This window comes from Mytilus galloprovincialis, chromosome 5 (assembly GCF_965363235.1).
Source record: "Mytilus galloprovincialis chromosome 5, xbMytGall1.hap1.1, whole genome shotgun sequence".
In the NCBI taxonomy this organism is placed as follows: Eukaryota; Metazoa; Mollusca; class Bivalvia; order Mytilida; family Mytilidae; genus Mytilus; species Mytilus galloprovincialis.
In genome coordinates, this window is record NC_134842.1 from 59,464,292 (window position 1) to 59,487,466 (window position 23,175).

General features: G+C 33.3%; 1 protein-coding gene and 1 long non-coding RNA gene across 2 annotated transcripts; one reads left to right on the forward strand and one right to left on the reverse strand.

The window, feature by feature from the left end:
* The first annotated feature begins 6,158 nt into the window (after positions 1–6,158).
* LOC143076152 (uncharacterized) lies at positions 6,159–6,876 on the forward strand. The gene has a single exon (XM_076251827.1). The coding sequence runs from the start codon at positions 6,222–6,224 to the stop codon at positions 6,846–6,848; it is 627 nt and encodes a 208-aa protein (XP_076107942.1). The 5' UTR covers positions 6,159–6,221; the 3' UTR covers positions 6,849–6,876.
* A 14,381-nt stretch (positions 6,877–21,257) lies between these two features.
* On the reverse strand, positions 21,258–22,454 carry LOC143074625 (uncharacterized). Its single transcript, XR_012977975.1, has 2 exons — positions 22,407–22,454; positions 21,258–21,973 (listed from the first exon to the last, which is right to left on the reverse strand). It is a non-coding gene; the product is annotated as an uncharacterized LOC143074625 (long non-coding RNA).
* Between the last annotated feature and the right edge of the window lie 721 nt (positions 22,455–23,175).

Below are 23,175 nucleotides of genomic sequence, written 5' to 3' on the forward strand. Positions count from 1 at the left end.
GAAAACGAATGTTGTATCAATAAAGTACGAAGTTGACGAGCATTGAGAACAAAAATTCCTAAAAGTTTGCCAAATACAAGCTGAGGTAATCTATGCCTGAGGTACAAAAGCCTTAGTAAACGAATGTTGAATGTTGAAAACGAATGTTGAATGTTTAAAAACGAATGTTGAATGTTTAAAAACGAATGTTATAAATGTTAAAACTTAAGTTTAAAATGACGGTTGAATGTTGAAAACGAAATTTAAAAGTTTCACAACCATTGTTGAAAATTGAAAATCGGATGTTCAAAACTAATTTTGAATGTCCACAACTGCAAAAAGTGTAATACGATATTTTCTTAAATTTTGATATTTAAAGTGCGATGCTTTCCGAGCTTTTAAAATAATTAAAATTTAACTGTTGAGAATGGAGAAATATCGTAATACACGAGTTACAATGGTGGAATCTCTTATCCCTCGTCACAATTAAATTACAACCAATCATTTGCTGAGAACAGATTTTTCGCAGTGATGAGAAATATTTTTCTAACACCGGTCATTGCTGCACATATGGTTTATTCTCAGTGTATTCATCTATCAATTAGCTTTAATTTGTTGTATAATTGTTCCCCACTTAATTAGGAGCTGACGGGTTGCAGTAGTCCATTCCATTATTCAAAATTGGCCATTTTCTAATTTCCACGGGTTTTTCGGTAATTAGGTCCTCCGTAACCCCTCTTATGGTCATTGCTGCACATATGGTTCATTCTCAGTGTATTCCTCTATCAATAAGCTTTAATTTGGTGTATAATGTTCCTCTTTAATTAGGAGCTGACGGGTTGCAGCAGTCCATTCCATTATTCACGAAATAGTTTTTTTTCTGAAACTTTAAGACTTGACATATATATTTAAATGAAAATATTTTTCACTTGTATGTATACTATTGAATAACATAAGTGTGTAATATATATTCACATTATGTACAAAGGGACATAACTGTTATAATTTAGTAAATAGTTATCAAAAGTACCAGGACTACAATTTTATACGCCAGACGCGCGTTTCGTCTACATAAGACTCATCAGTGACGCTCAGATCAAAATAGTTAAAAAGCCAAACAAATACAAAGTTGAAGAGCATTTAGGACCCAAAATTCCAAAAAGTTGTGCCAAATACGGCTAAGGTAATCTACTCCTGGGGTAAGAAAATCCGTAGTTTTTCAAAAATTCAAATTTTTGTAAACAGAAAATTTATAAAAATGACCATATAATTGATATGCATGTCAACACCGAAGTGCTGACTACTGGGCTGGTGATACCCTCGGGGACGAAACGTCCACCAGCAGTGGCATCGACCCAGTGGTGTAAATAGTTATCAAAAGTACCAAGACTACAATTTTATACGCCAGACGCACGTTTCGTCTACATAAGACTCATCAGTGACGCTCAGATCAAAATAGTTAGTAAAACTCTTGGAACTATCTCACCAGAATTTAAAACTGTTTTACATTTTTTTGTAATTATGACTTTTCAACAAAAGCATTTATCAGTAGCGTCTTGGAATATTCATGGTCTTGGGGATTCTAGTTTTATTGAAAATATTAAATCTGATATACATGTAATTCTTGAACATGGAAAGGAGAAAGTGCAGATACACAAATAAATGGATTAGTATCAATCTCAAAATCCATGAAAAAAAAGGTCTATGAGACACAGCGGGGGTATTATAGTTTATATATAAAAAAATATATATCCAGGAATAGAATATCTAAAGGATGGCTCTCAGTCACCAAATAGAATGTGGCTAAAACTGAATAAAAAATTTTTTGGGACGGGAACACATATATACCTCTGTGCTTTGTACATCCCCCCATTAAATTCAACACACACTTCAGATGATTTACTTAATCTAGAGGCTGATAGCAAATTATTCACAAGATGGGGATATAGCCGTAAATGGGGACTTTGATGCCAGAACTGGGGAAGAAATCTGACTACATTGAAAATGAAAATAATAGTATCCAATTGTTACAGGATATGTTACCCCAAGACTATCATCTAGATTCTCCTATTAAAAGAAATAATTTAGATATTTTAAACCAACAAGGTAAAAATTTACTGAACATGTGTTCATCCTCAAGACTAAGGATCTATTTAGGTAGATATTTATGAGATTCGTTGGGTTATCCCACATATTTTTCTTAAAATGGCTGTAGCACAGTTGACTATGCAACATTGATCAAGGATCTCCTACCCTCAGTAGAATATTTTTGTACCTCCTGTGATCTAATTTTTTTATCGGACCAAGTACAGATTTCCTTTAAACTAAAATGTGATATAAAACAATATATAAATAAAAAGGACTTTAATAATGAATTTATGAAAAAAATCACAACATACAGATGGACTGATGTGTCACATGTATGAAACATTAAACGAAGTGAAAAATAAGATTTTAAATTTTGAAATCACCCACTTTGTAAAAAATGAAAAAAGGCATAAATGAAGCTTTAAAATCATTAATTGAAATTCTAGATAATGTAGCCTCTAAAACATGTATAATAAAAGTTCCAATAAAGCATAAGAAAACTAAATAAAAATGAAACCCTTGGGAATTAAGATATTTAAAAAGTAAGATCAATAATTTAGGAAAAAACTAAAACATAAACCATTTGATAGAAATTTGAAACAGCAATTTTTTGAAACTGCAAAATATTTTTAAAAAAAAGCAAGTAAAAAAAAAGAAATCCAATTTCAACAACAAATGATTGAAAAACTATCAAATTTTCAAACTAAAGACCCTCAACAATTTTTGGAAACTACTCAAATCTATAAGAAATAATATGAATACCACAGAAATTGATATGAAATCAGATAACCTAACAAACCATTTCCAAAAGCAAGGTCTTTGGAACAAACCTTGCGATAAAGCAGAAGATGAGATAAACCATATTTTGAAAAACAAAGAGAGTGAAAATAGATTAAATGAAATAACTGATCGTCCAATAACAGTATCAGAAGTAAATAAAGTTATAAAATCCCTTAAAATGAAAAAATTCCCTGGACCAGACGCCATTGTAAATCAGGTGATTTAATATTGTAGTCCAGTAACTTTTAAATGCTACACAAAATCATATAACCTTGTTCTTGATTCAGGTTATTCCCCAGAAACATGGCAATATTCTCTATTTGTGCCAATATTTAGTCTGGAGATTCCAAAGACCCAAATAACTACAGAGGAATATCTGTTATAAATGGTATTGCCAAAATATTTAGTTCAATTTTAAATAACAGAATAATTGCTTTACGTAAGCCAACAAAACAAATACATAATGGTTTCTTTTTTAATTCAAATATTTATTAATCAATTTCCGTACATATATGGAAAACAAATTTAGTCAGGAACAATTTGGATTTCTTCCTTAATTAAGAACTACAGATAGTATATTTGTATTTAAAACTTTGATTAATAAATATTTTTCAAATTTAAAAAAGAAACCATTATACATTTGTTTTGTTGACTTACGTAAAGCATTTGACTCCATTTAGTGAACAGCTTTATTATATAAAATTTTGTCTTAGCGTATTGGCAGTATCAAGTAATAAAAAATATGTATTCAACAACAAAATCTTTAATTAAGATTAATAATAAACTCACCAACTGGTTTGAAGAAACTAGAGGGGTAAGACAAGGGGATACTTTAAGTCCCACCCTATTTCCATATTTTCATAATTATTTAGATCTACCTCAAATTTTTAAACAAAATGACTGTGATCCCTTGAAAATAGAACAGACAAATATTTGAAGCCTAATCATTGCTGATGATATTTTGATGTCTGAAACTAAAGAGGATCTTCAGTCAAGTTTAAACCATTTGTCTCAATATTGTGATAAATGGCAGTTTACTGTAAATTAAATTAAAAAAAAATTTGATTTTAAGCAAAGGTAAAAACAATAGGAAAAATCTTAACCATCCTTTTAATTATAATGGTGACAAATTAGAGCAAATGCAAAAGTTAAAATTTCTAATAATTACATTAGATGTATGTTTCATTATAATACGTTATTCTGATTGGCTAACTGCACATCACGTGTTATTCCTTACGCAATTGCATTACTCAATAAAACTTTTCATTTATGATAACACGAGGTCCAACAATAAAGTGCACTGGTGAATTAAATAAAAAAATGATAAAATTCGTGTTTTCATGAGCCTAGCTAAAAAAATGTAATTATAAGTATTGAATGCTTCTTTTTGTAACTTCATAAAAGCGTTGACCGTGCGCACATTTTTAGAATGAAGCGCTTCCGCTTCCATACAAAATGTACTTCGGTCAACGCTTTTACACCCCAATGAAGTGACAAAAAGAAGCATTCAATGCTTAAATGTAATTATTTTGTATCAATGATTCTGATTGGATGACATTTAGCGTTAAATTCTCTATCTCCTTGTCTGTAACTAAGGAAGCCGACATTTTGAATTGCTGAATGTATTGAGATGTAATTTCTACAATAATAAGCAAAAAACTCACATGTTGCACCTAAAAATTTTCTTTTTATCAAACTTTATTACATTCTGAAGCGACACAGAAGCCAGAAAACGCCCGGTGTTTATGTTTGACGCCGGAAGCATACCTATGACGTCACCTAGTGTAGGGACCAAAGAAGATAACATCTTTCGCGGAATTTTCTTTAATGAAGATTTTACACTAAAATGATGATTGAAATTTAATTATGAACTTGTTTTACATTAGAATAGCGATAACTGTATTGTATTTGAAGCTTTAAGGACGTCCATCGGTAGTTTTACTGTCGCAAATTTAGTTTACCTGGCGACGCGGAGCGACAGTAAAACTACCGATGGACGTCCTTAAAGCTTCAAATACAATACAGTTATCTCTTCAATCTATGCACAAAAAGGATCGAAAAATTAAAATGTTACACTTTAACAAACGACAATCACTAAGTTACAGGTTCCTGACTTGGGACAGGCACATATACAGAGAATGTGGCTGTGTTAAACATGTCAGCAGGATCCCAACCCCCAACCTCTAATTGGAACAGTAGTGTAACAGTTAAACATAAGAACGAACTATAAAAATCAGTTGAAAAAGGATTAACTCATCAGATTGATAAAAATACAAATACTACAAATAAGTGGACGTGGCCGGGTACTTGTACATCCAAATAACGAAAAGACACTAAAACTATTTGTTCCTCATCATCTAACAGGTCCATTGTGTGTTTCTTTTAAGTCAGGAAATGTCTTTTTTACACCCCTTCAGACGATACACAAAATACAAATTTAATATACTAGTACATTGTCTAAAATTGGAATAGACTGAATAGGGAATGTGTCAAAAAGACAAATTTATTTCTTTTACAAAAATTAGTTATGTTATCCTTTTATGGATTATCAAGTCACATACAACCACTTATTTTTTATTAGAAAAGAAATCTAAAATAGAAAGTGAACAGAAATAAAATAGGATAAAGATAGAACAAATCTTCTTCTTTTTTTTTTTTTTTTAAACTTCTGTCATGTTGAATGTCAGCTTTATGTAAATAGCTGATGAGCTAATGTACGAGTAGACGCAGCTACATGCATTTTTGTTTAATTCAATGATTTATCATCGAATCTGGAAAGTCGAGATATGTTGAGATTAATATATAGTCTTATATTTGACTTTGTATTTTTCTAAAGTTTTAATAAATATTAACATACACTTTATTAAAGTTTCAAAATTATATCTAAACCTTACAGCAATTCTTCTTGAGACATGCTATATATTTAAAATATTTATCATTAATTTAATGAGTTTATGTTCCTTTACTTTCCACCGACTTCGAAAAATAACATAAACATGAGCAAGCACGAAAAAGCTTTTTTTCTTCCCGGCATTGAAGTTGTGTAATTCAATCAAGATAACCTGAGTTAAGGTTTATGACCCCTTCTGTAGCCGTTTTTGTACGAACTTTTCAAACTTCAATTGTATCAAAACTACAGATATAATGAATAATAGAGATAGGCCATTTTGTACATATTCTAAGGGGAAACTTGATGCAAAGCATAATTTTTTACCGTTTTATTGCAATTATTAGAAAAAGAGGACTTTGTGGCAAATAAATCAAGATTTTTATAGAAAATCCACAGCCTTTAATACAGAGATTTTAGTGCTTGTCAAATGTGTTACATATAACGTTCCTAAGATCTCGATTACAGATTGTTTATATTACGAAAAATGGCGACAACAAGTTCTAGAGCTGAGGAAATTTTGAATGATGAGGCTTTAGCAGAAGAGGAACTGCTGGATGAACTAGAAAATGCAGAAATTCCTGCCTATATTAGAGAAGCACGTCTTGATATGTTGAAAAAACATGCTGTTAATCTTAATGAAATGAAAGAAAAACAACATGGTCAATATACAGAAATATCAGAAGAGAAAAAGTTTTTAGACCTCACCACAACAGAAAAGAAATGCATTGTTCATTTTTATCATTCAGATTTTAGAAGATGTGCAATAATGGATACACACTTAGAAGCACTTGCTACCAAACATTTTGAGACAAAGTTTGCCAAGATCAATGTTGATATTTGCAAGTTTTTCGTTGAAAAATTAAAGATTAGAACATTGCCAGCTGTATTCTGCTTTATAAATGGACAGGTTGTTGACAAGATTACTGGGTTTGAAGAGTTGGGTAACACAGATGATTTCCACACAAGTACACTAGAAGGACTGTTAGGCATATCAGGTGTAATACAGTGTACACAGGAAGATAAAACTAAAAAGACAATCTTTGGTTTTAAAAAATCCAGTAAAAATGATGACAGTGACAGTTGTGAATCTGATGAAAATGATTGGAATTAAATTATCGTGTTCAAAAAAAAAACAAAAACAACTCACTTGATTTTCTATGATGTGCTAGTGTTTATTTTTTACAAAAAGTTCTAGGCAACCTGTAAATTCCAAAACACCTCGTGCTGACTCACTAAAGTCGAGCGCACCCTAAAAAGTGTACTTGATTTGGTTCATATTTATTTTTGTTTTAACCAATAACTTCATTAATAAACTTGTTTGAAGGAAATCAATGCTAGCACTGCATGCAATAATCGTATATCTATCAGTCATCAAATTGCCAAATATGAGAGTACAAGGATAAAGGCTGTGGATTTTCTATAAAATTTCCATATGTTTTATAGCATTGAATCAACACAAGGGTATATCTATAATACTAAAATTACGAGGTCCAATTTGTCAGCAGTGGCGTAGCTAGGTCATTTTTACGTGTACGCCCAAACCTCGGCGAATGGTTCTGAGGATTCCAAGCGGGTCCATTTCATAGCACCTGCTGGAAATGGGTTCAAGGGCCAGGATGGGGTTGGGAGTTATCGAGATTGATATACCATAGCTATCATTAACACTTAGCAGTAGCAACATTCTTTAGAATCTTCAACGTTTTTTTATATACATTTAATTCATTCAGTGTGTTAATTTGAAATCTAATGGTCATTTGGTTTAGGAGAAAATGTCATAAGCAGTTACTTTAAAATATGTTCATTCTCAATTTTATCGAATTAAAGTTACTGTAGAGTAAAGCAATTAATCGACAAAAACACATGTGAATTGTTAAGGTACACTATTAGAATTCGTAAAGGGTTCTGTGGAACACTGGTTCACGCCTGTGATTGCTTTCCGCCAAAGCTGAATCCGGCTTCTCTCAGTCTTTTTAATAGAAGATTTAAAAATTTATCATGTAAAAATAAATTCCAGACGGTCTTTTAATTGCAGAATAAAAAACATGTCTGTCAATATAATACTGAAAAATAAAATAAAAAATACTTTATAAAATTTGCTTTATATATAGACAATAATCATTAAAAAGCTTTTGTTGACAAAGTAATTGATTTGTTACAAACTAATCCCACTTTGTATCCATCTACTAACTGCAAAAAGAAATTCCTGTTATCCTTGAAATACGGGATAAATACATATTGTTACGGCCAGAAATTACCTTTAAATTGTAGCCAACAAAAGACACAAATCAATAATAAAATTTAAGTTAACAATATTTATTATACAAAAGTTTACAAGAAGTATTACACAAATATTACTGTCAACTTAACTGTCAAAATGTGAATCCAATCTTTTATCTTTATCTGTATCCGGATATCTTTCGGAATCCAATCTGAATATTATGTTCACTACTACGGTCACAATCCAGTATGATGTTGTTTGTAGAAAAAGTGTCAATCCAAATGCTATGAATACTAATGTCTATCGATATCTAAGTCTAAATCCAAGAGTGAGTCTTTAACTTTAGTGTCTGTATATATATAGTTGTCATGGAAGATTCTAGAACAGTCTATAATGGAACATCCTAGAAAGTTACAACAGAAGTTTCTAGTAAAATGTAGAAGTTTATATAACGCATCTTTTATTAGGATCATTCTGGAAAGTTCCAATCATTCTGTAATTGTTCCAGTGATTTCTAAACTGCACAGTTCTAAGATTATTCTGTAAACAACTATCAGACCACACAACACAAATCAGGCCAACATAAATAAATACAATAATTACAATATCATAACACCTCCCCCCTTAAAAGAAGTTTTAGTGTAACAAAAACTTATAAATAATATGAACAAAAATACATAGTATATACAAAGTGTTTTAATAAGCTCTAGATAAAGCATCTGCTATTACATTATCTTTACCCTTAATATGTTTTACAATTACATCATATTCCTGTAACAACAAACTCCACCTAGTCAACCTCTGATTCTTGTTTCTCATTTTATGTATGAAGGTGAGAGGATTATGATCAGTACAAACAAGAATAGGATATACAGTGGGATTCAAATATACATCAAAATGTTGAAGTGCTGACAACTTTGCAAAACACTCTTTTTCAATAGTTGAATAATTTTTCTGATATTTATCTAATTTCTTAGAAAAATATGATATAGGTTTCTCAACATTATCATCTGTCTCTTGATATAAAACAGCTCCAATTCCTACATCGCTTGCATCAACGGCAAGTTTAAATTGTTTTTCAAAGTCTGGAGTAATCAGAACTGGACTATTAATTAAAAGTGATTTGCTATTTTCAAAAGCGTTTTGACAATTTTCAGTCCAGGTAAATTTAGAATCTTTTCGTAAAAGGTGAGTCAATGGTTGAACCACAGTAGCAAAATTTGAACAAAATTTTCTGTAAAATCCAATCATGCCTAAATATCTCACAAGTTGTTTTCTATTTGTAGGAGGAGGAAATTTGGTAATGGCATCCACTTTTGCCATAATAGGTTTCACCTGACCTTGGCCAACTGTATGCCCTAAATAATCAACAGTGGCCTGACTTGTCAAATTTGATTGTGACAATCTATCAAAAGTGTCATACAAATGTGTTAAATGCTGTTCCCAGCTATCACTACATACAATTAGATCATCAATATAAGCATAACAACAGTTTAAATCTTTTATAACATTATTGATCATTCTTTGAAATGTAGCTGGTGCACTTTTCATGCCAAACGGCATTACAGTATATTGAAATAAGCCATCTGGTGTAACAAAAGCTGATATTTCACGAGATCTCTGTGTCAATGGAACTTGCCAATAACCTTTCAACAAATCAAATTTGCTCACAAATTTTGCTTGACCAATGTTGTCAATACAATCGTCTATCCTTGGAATCGGATAGGAATCAGATTTTGAGACTGAATTTACTTTTCTGAAATCAGTCACGAAACGAAAGGTTTTATCTGGTTTTGGCACAAGGAGACAAGGAGAGCTCCATTCACTGTTACTCGGCTCAATAATATCATTGTCAAGCATATATTTAATTTCTTTTCTCATAACTTCAAGTTTGAGTGGATTGAACCGGTAAGGATGTTGCTTAATTGGAGAAGCATCTCCTACATCAACATCATGACAAACAGCAGTGGTTTTGTTTGACACATCTAGAAAAAGATTTTTAAAAGATAATACCAAAGTTTTAATTTCTTCTCTACGATCAAAAGACAGATGTGTAAGTTTTGAGTCTAAATTTGACAAAATTTCTGAATTTTTCAATCTTACTGTCTCTTCCATAGTTTTAGAACTAAAAGGTGGTTCAATTACATCTGGTTTGTCATGATTGTTCTCAAATTTAACCATGCCTAAAGTGGCAACTGGTTTACTCTCACATTCATTAGTACGCTCAAAATATGGTTTTAACATATTAATATGACACACTCTGTTTTGTTTGCGCCGACCTGGAGTTTTTACAATATAATTCAAATCATTGATTTTACTCTCTATTGTATAAGGACCACAATATTTAGCCTGTAAAGGATGTCCAGGGACTGGCAAAAATACAAGTACCTTATCACCAGGCTCAAAAACTCTATCCCTGGCATCTTTATCATACCAAATTTTCATCTTGTTCTGTACATTTTTTAAGTTTTTCTGAGCAATTTGACAAGCAGTATACAATTTTTCTTTAAATCTAGATACATAGTCTAAAAGATTTAAGTCAGTATGTTCAGTAAGCCACTTTTCCTTAATAAATTTTAACGATCCCCTTACAGTATGGCCAAATACCAACTCAAAGGGACTAAATCCAAGGGATTCTTGAACAGCCTCTCGGACTGCAAAAAGTAGAAAATGAACTCCATCATCCCAGTCTCTGTCAAATTGAAGACAAAAAGTTCTAATCATGTTCTTCAATGTTTGATGAAAACGTTCTAAGGTACCTTGAGATTCTGGATGGTACGCACTTGATCTATACTGAGCAATCCCTAACTGGTACACGACTTGCTGAAATAAAGCTGACATGAAATTTGATCCCTGGTCGGACTGTATAGACTTAGGAAGTCCTACTAACGTGACCTGATAAGAGCTTTAACAATAGTAGGTGTCTTGGTATTTCTTAGAGGAATAGCCTCAGGAAAGCGTGTGGATGTACACATGATTGTCAATAAATACGCATTTCCAGTTTTGGTCTTTGGTAAAGGTCCAACGCAGTCAATTAGAACTCTGCTGAAAGGTTCGTCAAAGTCTGGAATAGGCAGAAGTGGTGCTGGTGGTATTTTCTGGTTAGGCTTACGAACAACCTGGCATATATGACAGGATTTGCAGTATTCTGCAACATCATTTCGAAGTCTTGGCCAGTAGAAATGCTGCAAGATCTTAAGGCAAGTCTTCCTTATACCAAGCCAAGGGGGTGTCATGGGCAAGACCAATAATTTCTTGCCTATAAACTTTAGGCACCACCACTTGGTATACCACTCCCCATTCCTCCTCTGGGGTAGCATCAGGAGGCCTCCACTTCCTCATTAAAATGCCGTCCTGATGGAAATAGCATTCAGCCACTTTGTCTGCTTCCTCCTGTGGTTGAGCCCTCTTGCGGAGCTGAAGAACCTCAGGGTCTTTATTTTGTTCTTCCAAAAGGTTCTTTCTGTTTAATGAATGACTGTTTACGTCTGGCCATGGCATAATTACATTCTTGTTAACATTAGGTGGTCTTATTATGGCCTTTTCTGAGCTACCAGGACCTTCAATGTCGGCTAGGAAAGTGTCAGAAAGGTCCATGTAATCAAACTGGTTTTCTTGCAAATTATCATCTTGTTGTTTTCTAGCCATCGCTCTAGTGACAACACAAGCTGGATAGAATTCAGCATCATCTTCAGGTGATTTAACATCCACCACCGGTTCACTGGTAACAATTGGTTCTGCAACCACTTTGCTCATAGCTAGATCATTTCCTAGCAATAATGTAACACCCTCAACAGGGAGATTAGGACGAACACCCACAATAACTGGTCCAGTTATCAAATCTGACTTCAGATAAATACGATGGAGAGGAACATCTATACAACCTAACTCTACACCTTGTAACAAAACGGAGGCACCAACAGAAGTCTTCTCGGACAAAGGCAACACACCTTCTAACAATAAAGACTGAGAAGCTCCAGTGTCCCGTAAAATCTTAATAGGCTAAAGAGTGGTATCACCAACAATAGAAATAAACCCATCAGACATAAAGGGTTTATATTCCTCCATGTAATCACAAAAACTGGACTTAAAAGCCTGACATTCCAACGTACTGGTAATATAAGGTGTCGTACAAGCACTGGACTTCGGCTTATTATCTCGTTCATTCTTCTTCTGGAGTCTAAAACAATCAGCCATCAGGTGACCATTTTTCTTATAATAAGCACAAATCAGTGACTTCTTCTCAAAAGTATCAAATTTTGGACTAGACATATTATAACTGGACTGACTCTTATTCTGTGCAACAGGCTTACTATCAGTACGCTCAGTGCTTTGATTTTTGTAATTTCCACTTGAAGTATTAACATTTTGACCCTTGAAACTTCTTTTATGTGAAAGGGTATAATTATCTGAAATTACAGCTGCATCATGTATTGTCCCAACAGTTTTGTCGTCTAAATGTGTTTTTAAGTCTAAATGAACACATTCTTTGAACTCTTTTAATAACATCAATTGTCTTAGGTTATCAAAATTGTTATCTGTTTTCTTTGAAGTAAGCCATTTATCAAATAAATCTTCTTTTTCCCGAGCAAATTCCACATAGGTTTGCGAATCAAACTTTTTATAAGATCTAAATTTCTGTCTATATGCTTCTGGTACTAGCTCATAAGCTTTCAAAACTTCCTGTTTCACCGTGTCATAATCGGACCTTTTTTCTGATGGAAGTGCGGAGTATATTTCAGCGGCCTTTCCCCCAAAAACACTTTGTAGCATTGTAGTCCAATATGGCTTTGGCCAATTCAAATTATGAGCAATTTTCTCAAACTGTGGAAAATATTTATCCGCTGTTTATCACAAAATTTGGGAACCAAACGTATATTTTTTGCTGCATCAAAATAATCTGATTTTGACTGGACTTTAGTGTTGCTTTCTTCTTTGACCATTTCAATTTTCATTTTCTCCATCTCTAGCCTTTCCCTCATTTCAAGTTCTTTTAATTTAAATTCATCTTCTTTTTCCTTTTTATCCATTTCTAATCTTTCCTTCATTTCAAGTTCTTTTATTTTCTCCGTCTCCTTCATTTCCAGTTCTTTTAATTTAAGTTTATGTTCTAATTCAAGCTGTTTTAATTTAAAGGCGTCAACATTTTCCACCTTAAGACCAAGAGCCTCTTCACCTAAAATTTCAGCGTCCACTAATTTGTCTATAACTAACACTCTCCAGGTCTGGCGTTTTCAAAAAAAAAACCAGCATCAAATGCCATTTTGTAGAATTTTGTTGGCTAGTTATAATAAAAATTGCTAAAAAAAAATTTGAATAAGATATTTTCAGTATCCCGGACGAGCCCCCAATTTCTGTTACGGCCAGAAATTACCTTTAAATTGTAGCCAACGAAAGACACAAATCAATAATAAAATTTAACAATATTTATTATACAAAAGTTTACAAGAAGTATTACACAAATATTACTGTCAACTTAACTGTCAAAATGTGAATCCAATCTTTTATCTTTATCTGTATCCAGATATCTTTCGGAATCCAATCTGAATATTATGTTCACTACTACGGTCACAATCCAGTATGATGTTGTTTGTAGAAAAAAAGTGTCAATCAAATGCTATGAATACTAATGTCTATCGATGTCTAAGTCTAAATCCAAGAGTGAGTCTTTAACTTTAGTGTCTGTATATATATAGTTGTCATGGAAGATTCTAGAACAGTCTATAATGGAACATCCTAGAAAGTTACAACAGAAGTTTCTAGTAAAATGTAGAAGTTTATATAACGCATCTTTTATTAGGATCATTCTGGAAAGTTCCAATCATTCTGTAATTGTTCCAGTGATTTCTAAACTGCACAGTTCTAAGATTATTCTGTAAACAACTATCAGGCCAACATAAATAAATGCAATAATTACAATATCATAACAATATTACTTCATCATTTTGCTCTGGATACTCTTTTAATCATAAACAGTTTTGGTCCAACTTCCATCAAAATTTTCAAAGGGTTGACAAAGTTATTAATATTTTTTACCCCATGCTGAACCTTATTTTGACGTAGCCGAATCGCTATGTCTCGCGTTTGCGATACGAATGCCACAGGGTAGAAAATTAATACAAACCATGCGCATATAGAATTTTAGCAGGTAATGGGTTGCTTAAACTAAAAGTAACTGATAAGAATTAACATTTTTCAGACTTTAACAGAAAATTTGATAACATTTGGTTAAAAAGGGAAATTTAGTTACTTTTAGTCGAAATTACAAGCCATTGAAGAAAGAATTGCATGGCCGATGTGCTTTTACCAGTCATTTTCATTTTATTTAGATTCAAATATCTTTTTATCAAAATTTAAGTGTACGCCCGGGCGTTTTGACGTAAACGTAGCTACACGCCCGGCCGTCATCACGTAAAAACGACGAATCAAAGAATTCAGCTTTATATATAACTAATATAGTACAAAGGTGTAGATTAAAAATTACACCACTCAAGGCCCTTTTGTTTTCCACGTAATTAATATTGCCAATAATTAAGAAGTTCCGGGTCGAGTCCGATACCGATACCAATAGTATATTCACCTGTTACCTATCCTTATCTGTACGTTCTGCATCTAACAGGTGCACCACCAAACGGTGTATTTAGGATCATGCTATATACACGGATCATAATCACAGGGTTGACACTACTAAATTCAATCATTGTCAAATTGTTACCTATTGTAGTATTTTAATCAGTAAGACTTTCTAAGATAACAATTTATCTTACCTCCTATACCTTTCCAGGAACGTGATTGGTTAAAAGCGTCCGCGTGCAAACTTTGGCCGTGTATATTTGATATTAGGTTAGTAGGGAGGCGGAGCTTATCTCATACACGGTTAGTAGTGGAGTTACGTCCCTTTATTTTCCATATTAGGTAAGAAGTGGGCGGGGCTTATTTCATACACGGTTAGTAATAGTGTTAGGTCCCTTTATAAAAACAAAACGGTACAGTAACTGAGAAAAATCTTTAAAGTTCCAACAGACGAAGAAATTGATGATTAAGATTGAAATAAATTCATAAAACACATTTAAACCTTACAATTCGTTATTGTTGGCATCTGATTTTGTAGGATCAATGGAAGTATTTTCTTAATGCTAACAGTATTGAAGACTTACTCATTTTGAGAATCACTTGTTTTTATTTCACACGTTAAGATAGTCGGTAAGATAAATTCGTTACATAGTGTGCTAGTGACGTAATACGGTATATATGGGGTCAGTAAATTCCATATATACCGTATTAGGTCACTAGCACACTATATAACTAATAGTACCAATAATTGATAAGTTCCAGTTCGACGGGTTCAAACAGAAAGATTTGAAAGCAGAGAAAACTGTGGCATGACTTTATCAGAAAAATAATACTAAAATAAGGCTTGCGCATAGTTATATACTTTAATTCAGTCACGGACCCGCGATATCACAGGTGTGTTCTAGTAATCCTTAAAATAAGGTACTCGAGTAGATTCGGAAATGCAAGTTCGTTTCGGACGTTGGTTCACATATTATCGACGTATCCGTAAAAACAATAACTTTTCAGTGTAGAATTATTGAGTTTTGAACATGAGCGGACGCGAGTACCACAAATATATTTTAAACAGTAAATTATTTCCTTACAACAGACAACACATTGAAATATCTTCGTGATACTCGCGTCCGCTCATAGTTAAAAATTGCTCAAACGGACACAAACACAGCTGATTTTCATAAAATTTACGTTTTTCATGAGAAAGATAGGGGTATTTAATAATTTTCACACACGGAAAAAGAAAAGTTATATTGATTTTTTGTAAGATGAGACACTATTCTTTTTAGAAATAGCCATGTTTCTTGGATATTATTCATTCTAAATTCAACGAAAATAGGGGTCCAGTTGCAATAGCTTATCGTACCTTGTCGTCCTCTCAAACTTCAAATATGATGGTTTTTACCCTAAATACTTCATTACGAACAGTTGTAAGAGTTGCAGTATATAAAAAATAACCATACATTGTCTCGGAATATGAATGTTATTTGTGCTTGGCTCGAAACAGGTAGAAATGCTCGACACAGCCTCGCTTTCTACCTGTTTCTCAGCCTTGAGAATAAACAATATGTGCCGCAATGACCATTAGAGGGGTTACGGAGGACCTAAAATACCAAAATACGTGTGAAAATAAGGAAATGGCCAATTTTGAATAATGAAATGGATATTTTGAATAATGGAATGGACTGCTGTGCCCCTAATAACAGATATACCTTATACCTCACTCAAAAGCTTATTAGGAGAGGAACAAAATTAAGTTTTATAGTCAATATGTTCCGCAACGCATATTAGAGGAGTAACGAAGGACCCTGATATCAAAATACGCGTGAGCATTGAGAAATCGCTTATTTTGAATAATGGAATGGACTACTGCAACACATCATCTCCTAATGAAGGGGGAAAATTATACACCAAATTAAAGCTTATTGATAGAGGTATACACTGAGAATAAACAATATGTGCCACACTGACCATTAGAGGAGTTACGGAGGACCTAGAATGCCGAAATACGCGTTAAAATTAGGAAATGGCCAAATTTGAATGGATATTTTGAATAATGGAATGGACTGCTGTGAATCTTTTTGATAGAGGAATACACTGAGAATAAACAATATGTGCCGCAATGACCATTAGAGGGGTTATGGAGGACCTAAATACCAAAATGCGCTTGAAAATAAGGAAATAGCCATTTTGAATAAGGGAATGGGAATATTGAATAATGGAATGGACTGCTGTAACCCTTCAGCCCCTAAATACAAATATACCTTATACCTTACCGCCTAGACTACGCTCATAGGGAAATACCCCATTTTCCCGTTTCTAAGCCTCATACAAATAAATTTCATATTTCAAGACACTATACGTATATTGTTTTTATACTGAAATCGATAAAAAAAATAAAAAAATAATAAAAATATGAAACAAATATTATTAAAAAAAAGTGTTTGAAATTTCCCCCTTGGGGTACCATTTTGGGGTATTTCCCTATGAGCGTAGTCTAGGCGGTAAGCATTGACAATTTAAGGAATTAGAAAGGGAAAATGAATTTAATTAATAACATTTGATAAACATGGTATATAAATTACCAATTTGAAGACATAACAGGTTTAAATTCATATAAGTTTGACCATTGTTACTACACGTTGTCATGGTTGTGATGTGACGTTGTAAGTAGGCGGGGCTTATAGGTGAGTTGAGGTCATTGACGTATAAAGCTAACGTTTATACGTATAGCTTTATCTGTATAGTAAAATAGCTGATTGCAGTATAATATACAATATGTGCCGCAATGACCATTAGAGGGGTTATGGAGGACCTAATACCAAAATGCGCTTGAAAATAAGGAAATAGCCATTTTGAATAAGGGAATGGGAATATTGAATAATGGAATGGACTGCTGTAACCCTTCAGCCCCTAAATACAAATATACCTTATACCTCATTCAAAAGCTTATTAAGAGAGGAACAAAAGGTATATAGTCAATATGTTTCGCAACGCATATTAGAGGAGTAACGAAGGACACTAATATCGAAATACGCGTGAACATTGAGAAATCGCTTATTTTGAATAATGGAATAGACTGCTGCAATCCGTCAGCTCCTAATTAAGGGGAACATTATACACCAAATTAAAGCTTATTGCTAGAAGAATACACTGAGAATAAACTATATGTACCGCAATGACCATTAGAGGGGTTACGGGGGACCTAAATGCCGAAATACGTGTGAAAATTAGGAAATGGCCAATTTTGAATAATGACATGCATATTTTTGAATAGTGGAATGGACTGCTGTGACCCTTCAGCCCCTTATTACAGATATGCATTATACCTCACTGGATAGCTTATTTAGAGAGGAATAAAAGGTATATAGTCAATATGTTGCGCAACGCATATTAGAGGAGTAACGAAGGACCCTAAGATATCTCGAAATACGCGTGAACATTGAGAAATCGCTTATTTTGAATAATTCTTTTTAAAACTTTATTGAAAAGCACTTTACGCCCATATGGGCCAATGGCTTAAAACATTATACATAATATACAGTGTGCATATATAAAACAATGGAAATAATGCAGACACTTTGAACTATAATCCTTGTCTTTCTTTTAATCAATATATATATATATATATATATATATATATATAAATATAAGAGATTCAAATTATATCAAGGACTCCCTGCCCTTGATTCTTAGTGACTCTTTTTTTTAAAAAAGGAGGCTTATTTGCAAGTGTCCTGTTTTGTTTCAGGATTGAGGATATGTTTCAATCAGAGCTCCAGATAAGAATTCACAAATTGGGTTTTTTACCCACCATTTTCTTATATTATTGGGTGATAAAGTTTTTTAATTGCATTATCAATTCCAATTCACCCCTCATGTTAATATCAAATTGGGTTTTTCACCACCAAGCTCCTGAATGTATTGGGTTTTTTCATCAACACAATATTGAATATTTAGGTAATATCAACCCCAGATTTTTTTCCATCTTAAATATGTTTCCTTCTTTGTTTAGGGAGCTACCATTTGATTTTTATGGGGGTGGGGGTGGGTGGGGGGGGGGGGGTGGGGCTAGGATGAAATTTGAAAAAAATAGGCAGGACAGGAGTTTTGAGAAAAAAAAAGGCAGGATGAGACACTTGCAAAAAAAAGTCAGGACGACAATTTAGGTAAAAAAAGTCAGGATAAACTAAAAAAAAAAAAAAAGGCAGGACAGGGATTTCAGCTAAAAAAAATGCAGGACAAAATTTTTCATCCTAGCCCCCCATAAAAATCAAATGGTAGCTCCCTTAGCTGTTTTATTTGGTTTAGGGTTAAGGTTAGGGTTATTTGCTAGCTGTTTTATTTGGTTTATTCACTGAGGAGCAATTGTAGGTTTAAATTGTGTCCCGTTCCAAACCTTCTGCCAGTTTTGTATTTTCTCACAAAAACGGATATGTGTATTCACAGGCACTCGTCTTACACCTTTATATAACAAATTCTGAGACCAGTGCCTGTGTGTGTATTCATTAATTAACCGTAAAATGAAAAGAAAAAAAACTACATAAACTCTAATTATACTTGAATGATTTTGGTTTATTCAATTTATATAAATCTGGGTTTAGTTGTCTTTAATTAGAACTTTTGGTTTCTCATGCTTTATCATGTCATAATTGATTTGGCCTTTCACTTTTTCCAACTGATTTCGTTTTTGACGAAACCCCGTGTTTATTAGCAATGTTCTTGTTAGAAGGTACGCACACACGTCCCTGCTTTCGATGGACCTTCCTAAAACACTGGCCGAGTCTTGTTATCATAACTTTCCCTCAAATTTTCAAAAGAAGCAGAAAACATGCTTCTGTTTAATATTTTTACCGGACATTCACTTTCGTTTTAAATCAATGTATGTTATGATAAATCTCGAGCAATGCAAAAAAAATATGACTAAATGACACACGCTAATTGGATAAACGCAGAGAAGACCGAAATGTTTTCAAACAACACGTGTACGGAAAACTCCAACAGGGACCCATTTCAGCTACTTGATGCAGGGATCTATTTTTAGGACGAAAGGAAATTTCCAATTATAAATATTATAAACATGGATTTACGACAGATAAGGGTAAATAACGCAAACAGTAGCCAATTAAAGGGTTGAGAACTCATGGTTTGGGCATATAATTGGGTTTTCCTTTGAAATAATTGGGTTATTGAACCCTGCAATGGGCAATTGCATTGGGTTTTTTATTATTTTTATTGCGTGATCACGCAAATACGCAGCTTATCTGGAGCTCTGGTTTCAATTTATCTATATCATTTAAATTATTTTCTTAATTGTTCATTTTTTTTACATTTCAAAAAGAAATGAAACTCATCATCTAGTACATCACAATGTGTACATGACGACTTCAGTATGTACTAGAACACACCCGTGATATCTCGGGTCCGTGAATGATTTAAAGTATAGAACTATGCGCAAGCCTTATTTTAGTATGTTAGTACTGTCATCTGATAAAGTCATGCCGATTATAAGATACACAATTTTCTCTGCTTTCAAATCTTTCTGTTTGAACCCGTCGAACTGGAACTTATCAATTATTGGTAATATTAATTATTTGGAAAACAAAAGGTCCTGGAATGGAGTATTTTTTAATTAACAGCATTGTCCTATATCAGTTATAAATAAAGTTGAATTCTTTGATTCGCTGTTTTACGTCATGCCCGCTAACAAATTGAAACTTATTTTTAGTCCAAATTTTTAGTATTCGTATTGTTATCTTAGAAAGTCTTACGGATTAAAATACTACAATAGGTAACAATTTGACAATTTAGTAGTGTCAACCCTGTGATTATGACCCGTGTATATAGCATATTAATCCTGAATACACCGTTTGGTGGTGCGCCTGTCAGATGCGGAACGTACAGATAAGGTAATAGGTAACAGGTGATTATACTATTTATATCGGTATCGGACTCGACCCGGAACTTCCTAATTATTGGCAATATTAATTACGTGGAAAACAAAAGGGCCTGGAGTGGTGTAATTTTTAATCTACACCTTTGTACTATATTAGTTGTATATAACGTTTTTACGTGATGACGGCTGACAAATTGGACCTCGTAATTTTAGTATTATAGATACTACAGAAATTTATCCTGTTGAACTTACTTTAAATAAAGCTAATACTAACAATGACCACTGCCCTTTCCTCGATCTTGATATCTATATCATTAACGGGAAGCTTAATACAAAAATTTTATCATGATGATTTTTCATTTCCTATCGTTAATTATCCATTTTTAGATGGTGACGTTCCCTTGTCACCATCTTATGGTGTTTATATATCTCAACTTGTACGATTCGCTCGTGTATGTAACAACGTATTAGATTTTAGCGAGAGAAATTTATGTATTACTGAAAAATTATTACACCAAGGTTTTCGATATCACAAACTGGTCAAAACATTTACTAAATTTTATCACCGGTATAAGGAAATAATTCGTAAATATAACTCAACATGCAGACATCTTATACGTTCAGGTATTTCACATCCAATCTTTTATGGTAATATTCTTTAGAAAGCACAAAAATGTCAGTATTCACCTCAAAAGCTTACAAAACCTTTAAACAGACTTATTAAGAAGGGATATAGTTACGATACTGTTGTCAGGTCATTAAAGATTGCATATTTTGGCTTTAATATTGATTCACTTATAGGGTCTTTGCATCGGAACTAAACACATTTATTTAAAAAAAAAACAGTTATTGGCATGACACGGGTTATGTTCTTCTCATATATCTTATGATAGTATGATACTAAACCCCTAACGGGAGGGATTGTGCCTGATATTCATATGATGAAGACATAATCTTTCAATCAGTTTAATTGAGGTCTGGAGCTGGCGTGTCAGTTAACTGCTAGTAGTCTGTTGTTATTTATGTATTATTGTCATTTTATCTAATCTGATATCAGGTATCCCGAATGTCGAATAGGGCTCGGGCTGGGGCGAAGTACTGGCCACTACACGTCCCGGTGGTGTCGGAATCTAAACTGGTCCGCCGTTCTATCTACAGCTTTGCACCGAAGGAACGGGTTGGAGCTTTTGTCACATTGGCATTAATTGGATGAGTCTTACAAATTCAACGATTCGCTAATAAAATTGGCCAATTAAAGTGATAGGAAATTGACCTCAAATATTAATACTGCGATGCCGCAAATTGAACAAGTATCTGCTAATTTACCACATGGTAGTAGCGCAGATAAATGACCAATTAGCGTGTTAACATGTTCTTGACAAACTGAGCCGGTATCTTTTATTCCCTTAAGAACTCAGTAGGGTAATAAAAGTGCTAATTTTTCTTTGATTTGCTATCAGTATAATATATAATTAAACATAGCCCATGATATACTAGTCTCGTCGAATTATTAAATCCCGTGGTCAGAATTCTGACCACGGGATTTAGGCCATACCTGTTGTTAAACTGGTCCGCCGTTCCATCTATAGCTTTGCACCGAAGGAACGGGTTGGTGCCACTGTCACATTGGCATTAATTGGACGAGTTTTACAAATTCAACGATTCGCTAATAAAATTGACCAATTATAGTGATAGGAAATTGACCTCAAATGTTAATACTGTGATGCCGCAAAATAAATAAGTATCTGTTAATTAACCCCGTGGTGGTAGAGCAGATAAATGACCAACGGGCGTGTTAACATGTTCTTGACAAACTGAGTCGGTATCTTTTATTCCCTTAAGAACTCAGTAGGGTTATAAATGTGCTAATTTCTTGTTTGATTTCCTATCAGTATAACACATAATAAACATAGCACATGATGCACTAGTCTCGTCGAATTATCAAATCCCGTGGTCAGAGAACTCTGACCACGGGATTTAGGCCATACCTGTTGTCAGTGTAGCGATAAGTGAACACAACAGGGGTCCAGTTTAGTCGGAATCCGGGTCCATTCACGTTCGCACCCTATCACACTCGCCGCCCCCTTTCACTTCGCACCCTACACGTTCGCGCCCAATTTTTATTGGTTTTGTCACGTGTTTAATAACTTTGTAATCAAAGTTTGGCAAGTGTATTCCTATAAGTATATTTGTTGTCATTGTCCTAAATTAGAGTGAGACAAGGTGGTTTTTCTTGTGATGAATAAATCTTAATCTTGTTTTGGTTAAGTGCCAGATTGCTAACTTTTATTTCATTGTTTCAAAATAAAGTGAGACTATGACAACGTATTTGTTTGTGTTGAATACATTTTAATCATGTTTTGGTAAGGGCATTGCTATGATTTTTTGTTTCATTGTTTCGGCCAAGCTGTTAAAATCTTTTGTGTTTTTCATTTATAATCTTCAATGTTTTTACTCATACCAAGCTAAATACATCAAATCAATTAAAAACAACAATCTTGATTTTCTAATTATTCAACTGGAATTTTATTTAGAATTGGGTGCGAACGTGCGAGGTGCGAAATTTAATTTAATCATTGGAATGGGAAAATTTAGAAATAAGAAGGAAAAAAGCTAGATTAACTATGCTGTATAAAATAAATTGGGGGTTAGTTGAAGTTCCTAATGACAATTTAACAATATCTGATAGACGTACTAGGGGGAAACATAAATTTAGGCAAATATCAACAAATAAAGATTTCTATAAATTTTCATTTT